This window comes from Oncorhynchus keta, chromosome 32 (genome assembly GCF_023373465.1).
Source record: "Oncorhynchus keta strain PuntledgeMale-10-30-2019 chromosome 32, Oket_V2, whole genome shotgun sequence".
Classification (NCBI taxonomy): domain Eukaryota; kingdom Metazoa; phylum Chordata; class Actinopteri; order Salmoniformes; family Salmonidae; genus Oncorhynchus; species Oncorhynchus keta.
Genome location: NC_068452.1, coordinates 33,275,891 through 33,292,585, shown reverse-complemented (window position 1 = coordinate 33,292,585; position 16,695 = coordinate 33,275,891). Strand labels below are relative to the sequence as shown.

The window sequence follows — 16,695 nt, the reverse complement described above, 5'->3', positions numbered from 1 at the left end:
ACAACTATATCAAATAAACTGCACTGTTTATTTATTTTCAAAAGGGCTTTGGATCAAAGTGAATACCAGTAATGAAACTTATTTAAAGTCCATGTAAATACATGTATGTATGTAGATTATATATACATACAGTGCAAACAGTATATAACGCTGATACTTTTTTATACATGTAATTAAAGGAAAGAAAGCAGAAGTAGGAACCCGGGAATTCAATCTGTATGTCACCTCAGACAATGCTCTGTGTCCGAGGGAAAAGGGACCTGAGGGGTGGTACTACTGTGTATTTAATATCAACCACATCCAACCAATTTACTCAAATATGTGAACCCAGATAAAACGGATTCTTTTCAGTTCTGTTGTAGAGATGGGTAACCGTGTGGGTTTTTGAGAGACGCAGAGTTTAAGAATTCTTTTGCTCGACTAAATGTACCTCATAAAAATAAAAGATGGGGAAGATACAGGAGGGGGGGGCATGTATGAATACCTCTGATTACAACTGGATATCTATGCATTATCAGATACAAATACATTTACACTGTCTGAAAGTGGATGTGTGTTCAAGTGGTGTTTCTCAACTGTCAGAAAAACAAAAAGGGTCAGTTCTCTACTCAAAGGGACTCCACCACCCTGGGTTTTCCACTTCTCAGGGTCCTATAGCTGTTACGTTGAGGCCAGGGGGTTCCTCTCTGAAACATGGCTTTTAGAGCCACACACCACAGAGGCCACCGTGAGGGACTCCGGAACTGGGTAAGGGTCCGAGGGAAGGCAAGAGTCAGCAGTAGTAGTAGAAGTAGGGATTATTTAGGGATTCTTGGGGTGGATTCTGATAAAACAAGGTGAAATGTATTTAAAGAGCGGTTGAGAAAAGAGTAAGACTGTGGAAACGGGAAGATGGGAAGAGTGGTGGGAGAAAGAACTGAAAACCATTTTTCAGAGCTGGAACCAGGCCCACCAACAGTACCATTTTCAGAGATGGAACCAGGCCAGCCAACGGTCATGGTTTTAGTCTGTATATTCTGCTATTCTATGATTATAATGATGACATGATGTATGAAAACACTAACAAACATTTTTTTGTTGTACACAGGTGCCAGCTAGCCTGTTTCTGACTATTTATAAAGGATTAACTGTCCACTATTGTTATACGACGATGATACTTATTATTATTGTTACTCTGTGGAGGGTTGGTACTAATTATGATACTGTCTGTACTGATAATGAAATGTCCTTTTCCTCTTGATGAAGGGAGCTTTCTTGAGGGTCTGTCTGTCTGTTTCTCTGTTTGTCCTTGTCTTCAGTCTCTTGGTTTTTGTAAATGAATTGACTGGCTGTTTATTTGGCCCCATCTGGTGGACATAACTCTGTAACGTTGCAGTCTATTGCAGGCATCATATTGTATCGTATAAAGGCTCACCGCCAACCGTTCTGTGTCTGGCAGAGGAAGCCCAGTTCTGATATTTTCACTAATTGATCTTTTGACCAATCAACTCTGAAAAAGATCTGATGTGAAAAGACCTGATGTGATTAGTCAAAAGACCATTGGTAGAAAACAAATACCAGAGTTAGACAGGTTGCTTTTACACAGGCAATGTGACTGACTGACATACTTACTACTCAACAGTGTTAACATGCTAGGAGTGACCAAACCCTGCATGTTCAGGGTTGCACAAACCAGTTATGAATGTATATCATGGACCCTGTATGTTTGAATATATGAGCTGTTTTAAGATCTCATACTTCATGTGTGAAATCTGTTTTAATGTGTTTTGTCTGTCCTGCTCCATGTCTGGGTGCAAGTTGCATCCTACTGTGCCTCATCGACCCGCCTGTGTTCTTCTCACCAAAGCTTCTGTTAATTTATGGCCATCTTGTATCTCCCTGTGTCTAGTTTCTCTACGTGTCCATCTGTAGTGTCTTGCATTATACAGACAGGCCCTCCCACTCCTCAATCTCCAGCAACGATTGTGCAATAAACTGAAGTCTATATTTTTAAACCTGTCTCTGGCCTTCCATTCTGTCTTTTTGGTCTCTCCTGTTCTGTTCTCTTGCTTGTTTTAATGGAGATGTTTTCAGGGGGGTTGAGGGAGTAGGGTCTGGTTAAAGGATGTATACATGTGTCTTTAAACAGAGTCTAGCTGTGCCATGGCATTCTCTGTTTGACTCCATCCTGTTATCCATACATGTGTGTTTAAACAGAGCCTAGCTGTGCCATGGCATTCTCTGTTTGACTCCATCCTGTTATCCATACATGTGTCTTTAAACAGAGTCTAGCTGTGCCATGGCATTCTCTGTTTGACTCCATCCTGTTATCCATACATGTGTCTTTAAACAGAGTCTAGCTGTGCCATGGCATTCTCTGTTTGACTCCATCCTGTTATCCATACATGTGTGTTTAAACAGAGTCTAGCTGTGCCATGGCATTCTCTGTTTGACTCCATCCTGTTATCCATACATGTGTCTTTAAACAGAGTCTAGCTGTGCCATGGCATTCTCTGTTTGACTCCATCCTGTTATCCATACATGTGTGTTTAAACAGAGTCTAGCTGTGCCATGGCATTCTCTGTTTGACTCCATCCTGTTATCCATACATGTGTGTTTAAACAGAGTCTAGCAGTGCCATGGCATTCTCTGTTTGACTCCATCCTGTTATCCATACATGTGGCTTTAAACAGAGTCTAGCTGTGCCATGGCATTCTCTGTTTGACTCCATCCTGTTATCCATACATGTGTGTTTAAACAGAGCCTAGCTGTGCCATGGCATTCTCTGTTTGACTCCATCCTGTTATCCATACATGTGTCTTTAAACAGAGTCTAGCTGTGCCATGGCATTCTCTGTTTGACTCCATCCTGTTATCCATACATGTGTCTTTAAACAGAGCCTATCTGTGCCATGGCATTCTCTGTTTGACTCCATCCTGTTATCCATACATGTGTCTTTAAACAGAGTCTAGCTGTGCCATGGCATTCTCTGTTTGACTACATCCTGTTATCCATACATGTGTGTTTAAACAGAGCCTAGCTGTGCCATGGCATTCTCTGTTTGACTCCACCCTGTTATCCATACATGTGTGTTTAAACAGAGCCTAGCTGTGCCATGGCATTCTCTGTTTGACTCCACCCTGTTATCCATACATGTGTGTTTAAACAGAGTCTAGCTGTGCCATGGCATTCTGTTTGACTCCATCCTGTTATCCATACATGTGTCTTTAAACAGAGTCTAGCTGTGCCATGGCATTCTCTGTTTGACTCCATCCTGTTATCCATACATGTGTCTTTAAACAGAGTCTAGCTGTGCCATGGCATTCTCTGTTTGACTCCATCCTGTTATCCATACATGTGTCTTTAAACAGAGTCTAGCTGTGCCATGGCATTCTCTGTTTGACTCCATCCTGTTATCCATACATGTGTCTTTCAACAGAGTCTAGCTGTGCCATGGCATTCTCTGTTTGACTCCATCCTGTTATCCATACATGTGTGTTTAAACAGAGTCTAGCTGTGCCATGGCATTCTCTGTTTGACTCCATCCTGTTATCCATACATGTGTCTTTAAACAGAGTCTAGCTGTGCCATGGCATTCTCTGTTTGACTCCATCCTGTTATCCATACATGTGTGTTTAAACAGAGTCTAGCTGTGCCATGGCATTCTCTGTTTGACTCCATCCTGTTATCCATACATGTGTCTTTAAACAGAGCCTAGCTGTGCCATGGCATTCTCTGTTTGACTCCATCCTGTTATCCATACATGTGTGTTTAAACAGAGTCTAGCTGTGCCATGGCATTCTCTGTTTGACTCCATCCTGTTATCCATACATGTGTCTTTAAACAGAGTCTAGCTGTGCCATGGCATTCTCTGTTTGACTCCATCCTGTTATCCATACATGTGTCTTTAAACAGAGCCTAGCTGTGCCATGGCATTCTCTGTTTGACTACATCCTGTTATCCATACATGTGTGTTTAAACAGAGCCTATCTGTGCCATGGCATTCTCTGTTTGACTTCATCTTGTTAACCATACATTGTGCAAAAGGGTTAAATTGTGATTTTTGTAGGCGGTTGTCCTGTACACAGCAGCACCCTCTTTGTGCATATTTATATCCCACAGTCAACAGTCCCCACTGTAGATGCTAAGTGGGATCCTTGGGATGACCTAACCCTAGAATTCATTGTTCTTTATTTATCTTAACTAGACAAGTCAGTTCGGAACAAATTCTTATTTACAATGACAGCCTACTCGTGAAGCTCCCCCGGCCAAACCCTCCCCTAACCCAGACGACAAATGTGCGCTGCCCTATGGGCCTCCCAATCACAGCCCGTTGTGATACAGCCCAGGATCAAACCTGGTCTGTAGTGACGCCTCTAGCACTGCGATGCAGTGCCTTAAACCGCTGCGCCACTTGGGAGGCCCAAAGCTTTAGAGCACTCTGGAGACTCTGTTACAGTGACATTACAATGTTTATCTTATATATATATATATATATATATATATATATATATATATATATACATTTAAATTAAATGTAAACAAATCAAAGTAAAACTGACTTAGAAAGTATTGCACACACGCTTTGATGATTTGATTAGTCTAATTAATTAGGCTCACTTTGGTCTGCATATCAACAACTTCATCTAATCTCTTCTTGAGATCTGTCATTTAAATATTTCAACCCCAGCAAGTAAGAAGACAGAACGTGACACCTCCCATTTCCACCTTCATCTAAAACTCACTTCCTCCATCACATAAAGAGATCTACCCTAGACTACCGGCTCCTACTCCTCTCTGGCGACACAGCAGAACCAAGCAGGGAGCCTGACTGAGCAGAACATTTCCCCATCACTAAAACAGGTAGGCCTGCTTTCAGCATCCTTCTAGTAATCACAAACCATGTGACTGATAGTCCATAATTGCTGTCACTTTATATGATCATGCTGTAGGCCTACACACACACACACACACACACACACACCATTATTGACATGTACTCCGGTCCTGGTCCTTTATAACATTAAGGCACACTCTGCAAAGGATTATTGCATTAGATGAAAGTCTACCAGAGGTCTTGTGATGCACAAATGCTACAAGAACAGTGAGGCCTAAGTCTTTAGCCAAGGGATTCAGAGTCAGCGCAGCTTCAGATTTGAGGAAGTAAGGTCTGCAAATGGAGGTAAATTCTCTGCTCACTCTTTTAGATTTGTCGTTTTACAGCATAAATATATAGGCTGTAGGTCAGGACTGAGTCATTGTGTGCACTAATATTCTTATTGATAAATCTGAAACTTGTGAAATGTAGCCTATGCATTGAACATGAGGACTATCTACTGACAGTAATGCATTACAAACCCGACAAACCCTAAATTGGACGACAATATTTCAACCAGTTGCATTCTCTTTGGTTATAGCTCGCAAAAAGATAATATCATTTACATATCTGCCAACTGTTTAATGTGTGAAAAAGGAGCATTATAGAGGGACAAGAGAGCATGTGTGTGAATGAAACGGAAAGAACGATAGTTTTGTGGTTCTGTTGTTTGTTCTGTAGGATGTGGTCTAACTGTTGCTGTAGGTTCCTGGTTCACATGATTTCCAAACAGCAGTGGAGTATGCCTTTCAGTTTGCCTCTGTAGTCCCATATGCTCATTTTTCCTTCAATTCTCCATGTTTTCTCTCTCTGTGCGGGTTCATCCCTATGACTAGATGTGAGTTAAAGCATTGCACAGAGCCACAAGTGTACCTCGGATAATAAAGAGAAAAAGAAACAGTTGCAGACTGGAGGAAGTAGTTGTGCAAGTCCTTTCTTCCCCTTTTCTCTGCTTTTCCTGTATTGTCCTTCCTTCCTGTAGCTTTGTGTCTGTATGTTTGTGTCCTCACTATGTGTTTGTCTTGTGGTCTAACTAGGGAGTGGGTCAGTGATGCTCATGCTCTTAAGACATTTTGTGGCATCTAAGGTCACAGTATTCAAATCCCTACATTGCTCTTCATTTCCTGTAAAATGTTTATACTTGCATATGTGTATTATTTATGCAAATTATGAACAGATTTATTTCACAGATTACTGGTTTTCTTCTATACATCTCTCTTTTCTCTCTCTCTCTCTCTCTCTCTCTCTCTCTCTCTCTCTCTCTCGCTGTCTACGTAAAAGATGTAGGGGTGCCGGGTGAGAGTTCACTGGCTACAGTAGCAGTCTGCATATTCTTAAATACAATAAAAACTTGATTAGTCTACCACTGTGATTAAAAACTCTGCCCCTCTTCCTTTTTCTTCTTATATCTCCTCTTAATTCTCTCACACTAACCCCCTCTCCTCTCCTTGTCCTCATCTCTCCTACTACCGCCCCATCTCCCCACTCTCTCCTCTCCCCATCCTCATCTCTCCTACTACCGCCCCATCCCCCACTCTCTCCTCTCCCCATCGTCATCTCTCCTACTACCGCCCCATCTCCCCACTCTCTCCTCTCCTCTCCCCATCCTCATCTCTCCTACTACCGCCCCATCCCCCCACTCTCTCCTCTCCCCATCCTCATCTCTCCTACTACCGCCCCATCCCCCCACTCTCTCCTCTCCCCATCCTCATCTCTCCTACTACCGCCCCATCTCCCCACTCTCTCCTCTCCTCTCCCCATCCTCATCTCTCCTACTACCGCCCCATCCCCCCACTCTCTCCCCTCCCCATCCTCATCTCTCCTACTACCGCCCCATCCCCCCACTCTCTCCTCTCCCCATCCTCATCTCTCCTACTACCGCCCCATCCCCCACTCTCTCCTCTCCCCATCCTCATCTCTCCTACTACCGCCCCATCCCCCCACTCTCTCCTCTCCTCTCCCCATCCTCATCTCTCCTACTACCGCCCCATCCCCCCACTCTCTCCTCTCCTCTCCCCATCCTCATCTCTCCTACTACCGCCCCATCCCCCCACTCTCTCCTCTCCTCTCCCCATCCTCATCTCTCCTACTACCGCCCCATCCCCCCACTCTCTCCTCTCCCCATCCTCATCTCTCCTACTACCGCCCCATCCCCCCACTCTCTCCTCTCCTCTCCCTGTCCTCATCTCTCCTACTACCGCCCCATCCCCCCACTCTCTCCTCTCCTCTCCCCATCCTCATCTCTCCTACTATCGCCCCATCCCCCCACTCTCTCCTCTCCTCTCCCCATCCTCATCTCTCCTACTACCGCCCCATCCCCCCACTCTCTCCTCTCCCCATCCTCATCTCTCTCCCCTATCAGGTCACCATGTCCAGGAAGGTAGTCAGGGCCAGTAAGTTCCGTCATGTCTTCGGCCAGGGGGTGAAGGCTGACCAGTGCTACGATGACATCCGCATCTCCCAGATGACCTGGGACAGCAACTTCTGCTCTGTCAACCCCAAGTTCGTGGCCATGATTGTGGATGCCAGCGGAGGAGGGGCCTTCCTAGTGCTGCCTCTGAACAAGGTGGGCCTGAGCAGAGAAACAGAGGTCAAAGTGAATGCCTTAAGTGAAGTTAGAGGTTTTCATTTCTCAGAAGTGGTCTATAACGTCCATTTCCCTCTCCATCTGTTGTGTAGATCTATGCATATGCCTCAGTCTCAAATCTTGAAGTTTCAAAATGTCACTTTCATTCATGCCCAGATTTTCCCAACTAAGCTACAATTTTGATGAAAATGCTCATTGGCGTGTCGTTTGTACGTTTGTTCTAAGAACAATGTTTTTTCAACATTTGAATTTTGAATATTGCAAGGCGGCATCACACATTGTGTTGAATAAGGAAGTTTGCGGCAGAGTTTCGGTTCTACACGTCACTGGCTCTCTCTGTGTTGTTGCGTGTTTTTCACCATATTTGGAGCGGTTCAGTGCAACACAGTCTTGACAGGATGTGGCTAGGGCGCAGTATAGTGGAGCTGCATATACAGTCAGGTCCAAAATTATTAGCACACTTGATAAAGATGAGAAAAAAAGACTGTATAAAATATATATATACTGAGCTATTTACTGAGCTAGAGTTATATTTTCATGCCATCTGACTATAGCACCGCCTGGAGTTTGATCAATAGCATTGGCACATGAATTGGAACCGGTGCTATGGTCAGATAACATGAAAATATAGCTCTTTGGTCATGCATATCAGTGGTGGGTTTGACATTGAAAAACAGAAGCATATGTAGGATGCAGATACAGTATCAGCATGGGACGAATGTGCTGCAATATCAGCAACAAAACACATACTCTACATGACCAAAAGTGTGTTGACACCTGCTTGTCGAATATTTCATTCCAATATCATGGGCATTAGTAGGAAGTTGGTCCCCCATTTGGTGCTGTAACAGCCTCCACTCTTCTGGGATAGCTTTCCACTAGATGTTGAAACATTGCTGCAGGGACTTGCTTCCATTCAGCCACAAGAGCATTAGTGAGGTTGGGCACTGATGTTGGACGATTAGGCCTGGCTTGCAGTCGGCATTCCAATTCATCCCAAAGGTGTTCGATGGGGTTGAGGTCAGGGCTCTGTGCAGGCCAATTAAATTCTTCCACACCGATCTTGACAAACCATTTCTGTATGGACATCGCTTTGTGTATGGGGACATTGTCATGCTGAAACGGGAAAGGGCCTTCCTCAAACTGTTGCCACAAAGTTGGAAGCACAGAATCATCTAGAATGTCATTGTATGCTGTAGCATTAATATTTCCCTTCACTGGAACTAAGGGGCCTAGCACAAACCATGAAACACAGCCCCAGACCATTACTTCTCCTCCACCAAACTTTACAGTTGACCGTATGCATTGGGGCGGGTAGCATTCTCCTGGCATCCACCAAACCCAGATTCATCCATCGGACTGCCAGATGGTGAAGTGTGATTAATCACTCCAGAGAACAGTTTTCCACTGCTCTGGAGTCCAATTGCAGCAAGCTTTACACCACTCCAGGAGATGCTTGGCATTGTGCATGGTGATGAGCGGCTGCTTGGCCATGGAAACCCATTTCATGAAGCTCCCAACAAACAGTTATTGTGCTATCGTTGCTTCCAGAGGCAGTTTGGAACTTGGTAGTGAGTGTTGCAACCGAGGACAGACGATATTTACACGCAACGTGCTTCAGCACTCGGCAGTCCCATTCTGTGAGCTTGTGTGGCCTACCACTTTGCGGCTGAGCCATTGTTGCTCCTCGACGTTTCCACTTCACAATAACAGCACATACAGTTGATCGGGGCAGCTCTAGCAGGGCAGAAACTGACTTGTTGGAAAGGTGTCATCCTATGACCGTGCCACATTGAAAGTCACTGAGCTCTTCAGTAAAGCCATTCTATTGCCAGTTTGTTAATGGAGTTTGCATGGCTGTGTGCTCGATTTTATACACCTGTAAGCAACGGGTGGGGCTGAAATAGCCAAATGCATTCATTTGAAGGGGTGTCCACATACTTTTGTATATATAGTGTATGTAATGGTCTTATAGTAGTCAATATCTAGATTGATTTTGAATGCGTTATGTGATATTGAAGCATAAAGGTGTAATTGAAAGACTTTGACATTAACTGTATGCATTTTCATATATAGAACAGATACGTTGATATAACAGATGTATTTTTTACCCAAAGATATAGACTGTCTCAACGTCATTGGTAGACGCCATTGCATCACTGTTTGTACTTGCCTGTAACAGGGACGAATAGTAGTCCTCTAAACCAAAATTCACAGTGCGTTTAAGGCCTAATGATTTGGTCAAAGGAAGCCATTGTTCCCCAATGAACGATAATTTGATTTAAAGGTAGACAGCGAAATGACTGCAGATATTGAGATGAGCGAGATACACGACATCACACAGTCACACAAAGTATCTGCTCATGTGCACGGGTTCACTTCACGCTCTTACAGTGTGGGAGCCACAGGAGCAAAACAGCTGAGAAGTTGAGCCTTGTGCTTCACGCTCTTACAGTGTGGGAGCCACAGGAGCAAAACAGCTGAGAAGTTGAGCCTTGTGCTTCACGCTCTTACAGTGTGGGAGCCACAGGAGCAAAACAGCTGAGAAGTTGAGCCTTGTGCTTCATGCTCTTACAGTGTGGGAGCCACAGGAGCAAAACAGCTGAGAAGTTGAGCCTTGTGCTTCATGCTCTTACAGTGTGGGAGCCACAGGAGCAAAACAGCTGAGAAGTTGAGCCTTGTGCTTCATGCTCTTACAGTGTGGGAGCCACAGGAGCAAAACAGCTGAGAAGTTGAGCCTTGTGCTTCATGCTCTTACAGTGTGGGAGCCACAGGAGCAAAACAGCTGAGAAGTTGAGCCTTGTGCTTCATGCTCTTACAGTGTGGGAGCCACAGGAGCAAAACAGCTGAGAAGTTGAGCCTTGTGCTTCACGCTCTTACAGTGTGGGAGCCACAGGAGCAAAACAGCTGAGAAGTTGAGCCTTGTGCTTCACGCTCTTACAGTGTGGGAGCCACAGGAGCAAAACAGCTGAGAAGTTGAGCCTTGTGCTTCATGCTCTTACAGTGTGGGAGCCACAGGAGCAAAACAGCTGAGAAGTTGAGCCTTGTGCTTCATGCTCTTACAGTGTGGGAGCCACAGGAGCAAAACAGCTGAGAAGTTGAGCCTTGTGCTTCAACGCTCTTAGTTGTTGTGGAAATTGACCCACTATGCTGTTGACTTTCTGCATCTACGTCATATCGCTGAGTCTACCTTGATTTATATGTTGGAGAAGTACATTTTTCTGTCACTTAACTACTCTGTAGTTATTACTACAGCCATATAACCCGTATGTGATCACTATTATTGAGACGGTGACTAAGAGGTTTTAGGATGGCAGCTGATTGTTCATCTACAATGAAGGCAGGAACATTAGGAGAAACATTTGAATAAAGTTTTGAAAAGACACATTATGCCACTTCATATTCAAAATAAGGCATCCTTAGTACATTATTGAATGTAGATGGTTTTGTTTTGGTACTGTGAATGATGGGCGAGGGCCAACATGACAGAGAGGACCAACTGTCCAGATCCTGTTTGTGTTCCACCAGGGCCAACAGTCCAGATCCTGTGTGTTCCACCAGGGCCAACAGTCCAGAACCTGTGTGTGTTCCACCAGGGCCAACAGTCCAGAACCTGTTTGTGTTCCACCAGGGCCAACAGTCCAGAACCTGTGTGTGTTCCACCAGGGCCAACAGTCCAGAACCTGTTTGTGTTCCACCAGGGCCAACAGTCCAGAACCTGTTTGTGTTCCACCAGGGCCAACAGTCCAGAACCTGTTTGTGTTCCACCAGGGCCAACAGTCCAGATCCTGTTTGTGTTCCACCAGGGCCAACAGTCCAGATCCTGTGTGTGTTCCACCAGGGCCAACAGTCCAGAACCTGTGTGTGTTCCACCAGGGCCAACAGTCCAGAACCTGTATGTGTTCCACCAGGGCCAACAGTCCAGAACCTGTTTGTGTTCCACCAGGGCCAACAGTCCAGATCCTGTTTGTGTTCCACCAGGGCCAACAGTCCAGATCCTGTGTGTGTTCTACCAGGGCCAACAGTCCAGATCCTGTTTGTGTTCCACCAGGGCCAACAGTCCAGATCCTGTTTGTGTTTCACCAGGGCCAACAGTCCAGTTCCTGTTTGTGTTCCACCAGGGCCAACAGTCCAGTTCCTGTTTGTATTCCACCAGGGCCAACAGTCCAGATCCTGTTTGTGTTCCACCAGGGCCAACAGTCCAGTTCCTGTTTGTGTTTCACCAGGGCCAACAGTCCAGTTCCTGTTTGTGTTCCACCAGGGCCAACAGTCCAGTTCCTGTTTGTGTTCCACCAGGGCCAACAGTCCAGATCCTGTTTGTGTTCCACCAGGGCCAACAGTCCAGTTCCTGTTTGTGTTCCACCAGGGCCAACAGTCCAGATCCTGTTTGTGTTCCACCAGGGCCAACAGTCCAGTTCCTGTTTGTGTTTCACCAGGGCCAACAGTCCAGATCCTGTGTGTGTTCCACCAGGGCCAACAGTCCAGATCCTGTTTGTGTTCCACCAGGGCCAACAGTCCAGTTCCTGTTTGTGTTCCACCAGGGCCAACAGTCCAGATCCTGTTTGTGTTTCACCAGGGCCAACAGTCCAGTTCCTGTTTGTGTTCCACCAGGGCCAACAGTCCAGTTCCTGTTTGTATTCCACCAGGGCCAACAGTCCAGATCCTGTTTGTGTTCCACCAGGGCCAACAGTCCAGTTTCCTGTTTGTGTTCCACCAGGGCCAACAGTCCAGATCCTGTTTGTGTTCCACCAGGGCCAACAGTCCAGATCCTGTTTGTGTTCCACCAGGGCCAACAGTCCAGATCCTGTGTGTGTTCCACCAGGGCCATGGAAACCCAGTAGAGTTCTCTGCTCTCTAAGGCTGATTTCAGGCACAGCTATACAAATGTCATCAGCTGACTGAGATTTTCTCCTCTGAACCCTCTCTAGGTCTCTCTGTTGCCAAGACCACAGTGGTAGCAACACTCTACATCTCCATGTGTTCTTACTGCATACTGTCGTATTCATCTCCTGTTTGAGCCATCAGCTTGTGTGTGTGTGTGTGTTTATTTGTGTCATAGTAACCCATCTTTTTCCTTTGTGTCTCCCTGTAGACGGGTCGTATTGACATGTCCCAGCCCACAGTCTGTGGACACACGGGCCCAGTGCTAGATATTGAGTTCTGTCCCCACAACGACAACATCATCGCCAGTGGTTCAGAGGACTGCAGTGTCATGGTAAGTAGAGGTCACAACTTTTCACTGGCCATAGTGTTGAGCTTGTTAAGTAGAATTATATTATGGACGCACTTTAGGACATATGTCCCTGTGTGATCCAGTTGATCAGTGTTCTGTATCTATGTACTGTGTTAACTCAGTGTAATGACATACCCTCCTCTTCCTCTACCTCTCCATCGTTCAGATTTGGGAGATCCCGGAGGGTGGCCTGGTCACGCCCTTGAACGACCCCGTGGTGAAGCTGGAGGGGCACTCCAAACGCGTGGGCATCCTCAGTTGGCACCCCACTGCCCACAATGTGCTCATGAGCGCAGGTATAGCACTGCTATGATGCATCGCCTCAGAATACAAGTGCCTCTTCAACTGTTAACATAAGTGGAGTAGCACTGCATGGCCTAACTGCCTGTTCCTCCGTCTCTCTCTCCCCTGGCTTCCAGGCTGTGACAACGTGGTGATCCTGTGGAACGTGGCGTGTGGAGAGGCCATGGTGAGGATCGACTCGGTCCACCCTGACCTCATCTACAGTGCCTGCTGGAACAGGGACGGCTCCCAGATCCTCACCTCCTGTAAGGACAAGACCATTCGTGTGCTGGACCCCCGCAAGGGCACAGTCATCGCCGTGAGTGCCCCCCTCCCTGCCCCCATCAATACCACAGGAGAACCAGCCACTCTAACCCTGGACAGTCAGATGCATCTAGCTACCAGGTTTAATGTCATAGATCTCAATAGAAACACAGTCAGGGATTAGTTCATATAGTTCCCTTCACGCGTCTTTGATAGATGAACCTCCTTTGTTGAGTGTCTGTCTTTCCCTGAGTCTGCATCTCTCTCTCTCTGCCTCTCTGTCTCTCTCAGGAGAAGGAGAAGACACACGAAGGCTCCAGGCCTGTCAAGGCTGTGTTTGTGTCCGATGGGAAGATCCTGAGCACCGGCTTCAGTCGCATGAGTGAGAGACAGGTGGCACTTTGGGACCCGGTGAGTGTTATGAGACAATTATGAACTTCTTATAAAGCCTTATGAATAGTGTCTTAAGACCCGACATGACCGGTATGTGTTTGACAGAAGAGCTTTGGGGAGCCACTCACCCTGCAGGAGTTGGACACCAGCAGTGGTGTCCTATTGCCCTTCTTTGACCCTGACACTGGCATCGTCTACCTCTGTGGCAAGGTTAGAGTTAAAAACACACACACACCCAGGAGGCTCAAATGTTTTTTGAGAACAGCTCAAAATAATGGCCAGAACGAAGCAAATGGAATGGCATCAAACACATTGAAACCTTGTGTTTTATATATTCAATACCATTGCACCTATTCCGCTCCAGCCATTACGTGAGCCCTTTCTCCCCAAATAAGATGCCACCAACCTCCTTTGACACACACACACTATGGTTTACTAACCATTAATTTTCGTGCCTCAGGGTGACAGCAGTATCCGGTACTTTGAGGTGACGGATGAAGCTCCCTATGTTCACTACCTGTCCATGTACAGCAGTAAGGAGAGTCAGAAGGGCATGGGCTACATGCCCAAGAGGGGCCTGGAGGTCAACAAGTGTGAAATCGCCAGGTAACCAAACAGAGTCATGGACATTTTCACTCACCAGTATACACACACATACACACAAGCGCTGTTTGTAAAAGGGGAATGTATATTGTTTTATTCACCCTCCACCAGGTTTTACAAGCTCCATGAGAGGAAGTGCGAGCCCATTGTCATGACGGTGCCCCGCAAGGTAAATACACTTTTAAAAAATGACTATAACTCAAAGCATGTGATTCTTAAATATCTCACTTTCTCTCTCTCGCTCTTCAGTCTGACCTGTTTCAGGAGGATTTGTACCCAGACACCATGGGTCCAGAGCCGTCTGTGGAGGCCAATGAGTGGTTTGAAGGCAAAGAGGGCCAACCTATCCTGATCTCCTTGAAGGACGGTTTTGCGACAACCACCAAATCCAAAGAGTTCAAAGTTCACAAAAGTCTTCTGAAGACCACATCAGCAGCCATGGGGCATCAGCACGGTAACACTGGGGTAAGGACATGGCTGCATCTACCTACATGCTCTGATATATCTGTGAATAGATACTGTATTTTAGATAGGGCTTCCTCTTTTGCACATTTCACCAGGAATCTCCCCTCTCCTCCTCTTTCACTCTCATTTGCCCTCTCTCTCTCTCTCTCTCTCTCTCTCTCTCTCTCTCTCTCTCTCTCTCTCTCTCTCTCTCTCTCTCTCTCTCTCTCTCTCTCTCTCTCTCTCTCTCTCTCTCTCTCTCAGGAGGTACATGCCTTGCAGAAGGAGGTGAAGGCTCTGAAGGAAACAGTAGAGGAGCTGACCAAGCGCGTGAGCGAACTGGAGAGCAAGAATTGAAACAGAGCCCTTGGGGTCGAGATGGAGCTGGTGGAGAGAGAGAAGGAGGTGTAAAGAGGAGAAGATAAAGAGGAGATGAAAGTCAAATAGTTATAAATAGTTGGGGATGTTTGAAGGAAAGATGTTTAAAGGGAGAGTTGGAGACAGGATCCATCAATATCAGCAGCCAAATATTTTCGGGTCTGGAAGCTTGAATTCGTTTTTTGGTGTCAGTTGTCACATTTATAGAGACTTGTTTTTAATATATGCTCTTACATAGTTGGAAATAAAAGTCCTTAATATTTTCCAAAATATTTAAAATTGTTTTGCTTTTGTTAACATCTCCAAAGGAGATGACAATCATTTGTATTGCAACAGAATAAAATAAAACATGTATTTATTATTTGATACACAAAAGTAAAAGACAAGCTGATTTACATAAGAAAAATAATTTTGATCTCATGGATGTAAATGATATATACAGTCATTTAACTATACCTGTATTTGGAGATGCATGACCACTGAGTCCCTCACCTTGCTCTCTGTTGTTCATTCATGGCATTACAGAAGCATGTCACCCATTATTAAAAACCTCAACGAGATAACACATTACAACAAGGGTGTCAAACTCCTTCTGCCCCGGGGGCTGCATTTGGTCTTCAACGAGGTCCACACGGAAAATTGGTTATATTTCCTCGCCGTCACAATTTGTCAAATAATTTCCTCTATCCATCGTTTTTGGAATTTCCGGTGCTCCTTGACTGTCTAACCTTCATGTAGGTGATTATTAGCGAGTTGGACACAGTTGAGAAACTGTATGAATGTCGGTACATCATCATCTCTACACAGTTTCGATTTGTAGTATATTACAGTATATTGAGTTAGTCCCCCCCACAAAACAAATAAACATATATGTGTATTTTAAATTGAACCACCATATTGGACCCTTGGATTAACTACAACTAAACCAGTATTACTACTTTGAAATATTCAATATTTACAACCATTATTTCCACTAATAATGTTCCTTCTTTATCCTCAAGGTTAAACCCCTCCCCTTTCTTGTTTCCATTCTGTCTGACCCATTTCCTTTCCATCAAACTATCTCTCTACACACATAGAAACATACAGAGGTGTAGTACATCAAACTATCTCTCTACACACATAGAAACATACAGAGGTGTAATACATCAAACTATCTCTCTACACACATAGAAACATACAGAGGTGTAATACATCAAACTATCTCTCTACACACATAGAAACATACAGAGGTGTAGTACATCAAACTATCTCTCTACACACATACAAACATACAGAGGTGTAATACATCAAACTATCTCTCTACACACATACAAACATACAGAGGTGTAATACATCAAACTATCTCTCTACACACATACAAACATACAGAGGTGTAATACATCAAACTATCTCTCTACACACATACAAACATACAGAGGTGTAATACATCAAACTATTTCTCTACACACATAGAAACATACAGAGGTGTAATACATCAAACTATCTCTCTACACACATACAAACATACAGAGGTGTAATACATCAAACTATCTCTCTACACACATACAAACATACAGAGGTGTAATACATCAAACTATCTCTCTACACACATACAAACATACAGAGGTGTAATACATCAAACTATCTCTCTACACACATACAAACATACAGAGG

General features: G+C 45.0%; 1 protein-coding gene across 40 annotated transcripts; it reads left to right on the top strand.

The window, feature by feature from the left end:
* The first annotated feature begins 4,679 nt into the window (after positions 1–4,679).
* On the top strand, positions 4,680–16,603 carry LOC127905973 (coronin-1A-like). Of its 40 annotated transcripts, none has more exons than XM_052491484.1 (14): positions 4,680–4,842; positions 7,218–7,421; positions 12,535–12,657; positions 12,842–12,971; positions 13,095–13,276; positions 13,513–13,632; positions 13,720–13,824; positions 14,075–14,220; positions 14,329–14,386; positions 14,467–14,682; positions 14,926–16,130; positions 16,225–16,271; positions 16,413–16,459; positions 16,507–16,603. In XM_052491484.1, the coding sequence occupies exons 2-11, from the start codon at positions 7,224–7,226 to the stop codon at positions 15,016–15,018; spliced, it is 1,371 nt and encodes a 456-aa protein (XP_052347444.1). In that variant the 5' UTR covers positions 4,680–4,842; positions 7,218–7,223; the 3' UTR covers positions 15,019–16,130; positions 16,225–16,271; positions 16,413–16,459; positions 16,507–16,603. The 40 variants fall into 40 exon arrangements, with proteins under 40 accessions (XP_052347444.1, XP_052347434.1, XP_052347428.1 ...); XM_052491474.1 differs by having other exon boundaries at positions 16,366–16,459; XM_052491468.1 differs by having other exon boundaries at positions 16,319–16,459.
* The last annotated feature ends 92 nt before the right edge of the window (positions 16,604–16,695 follow it).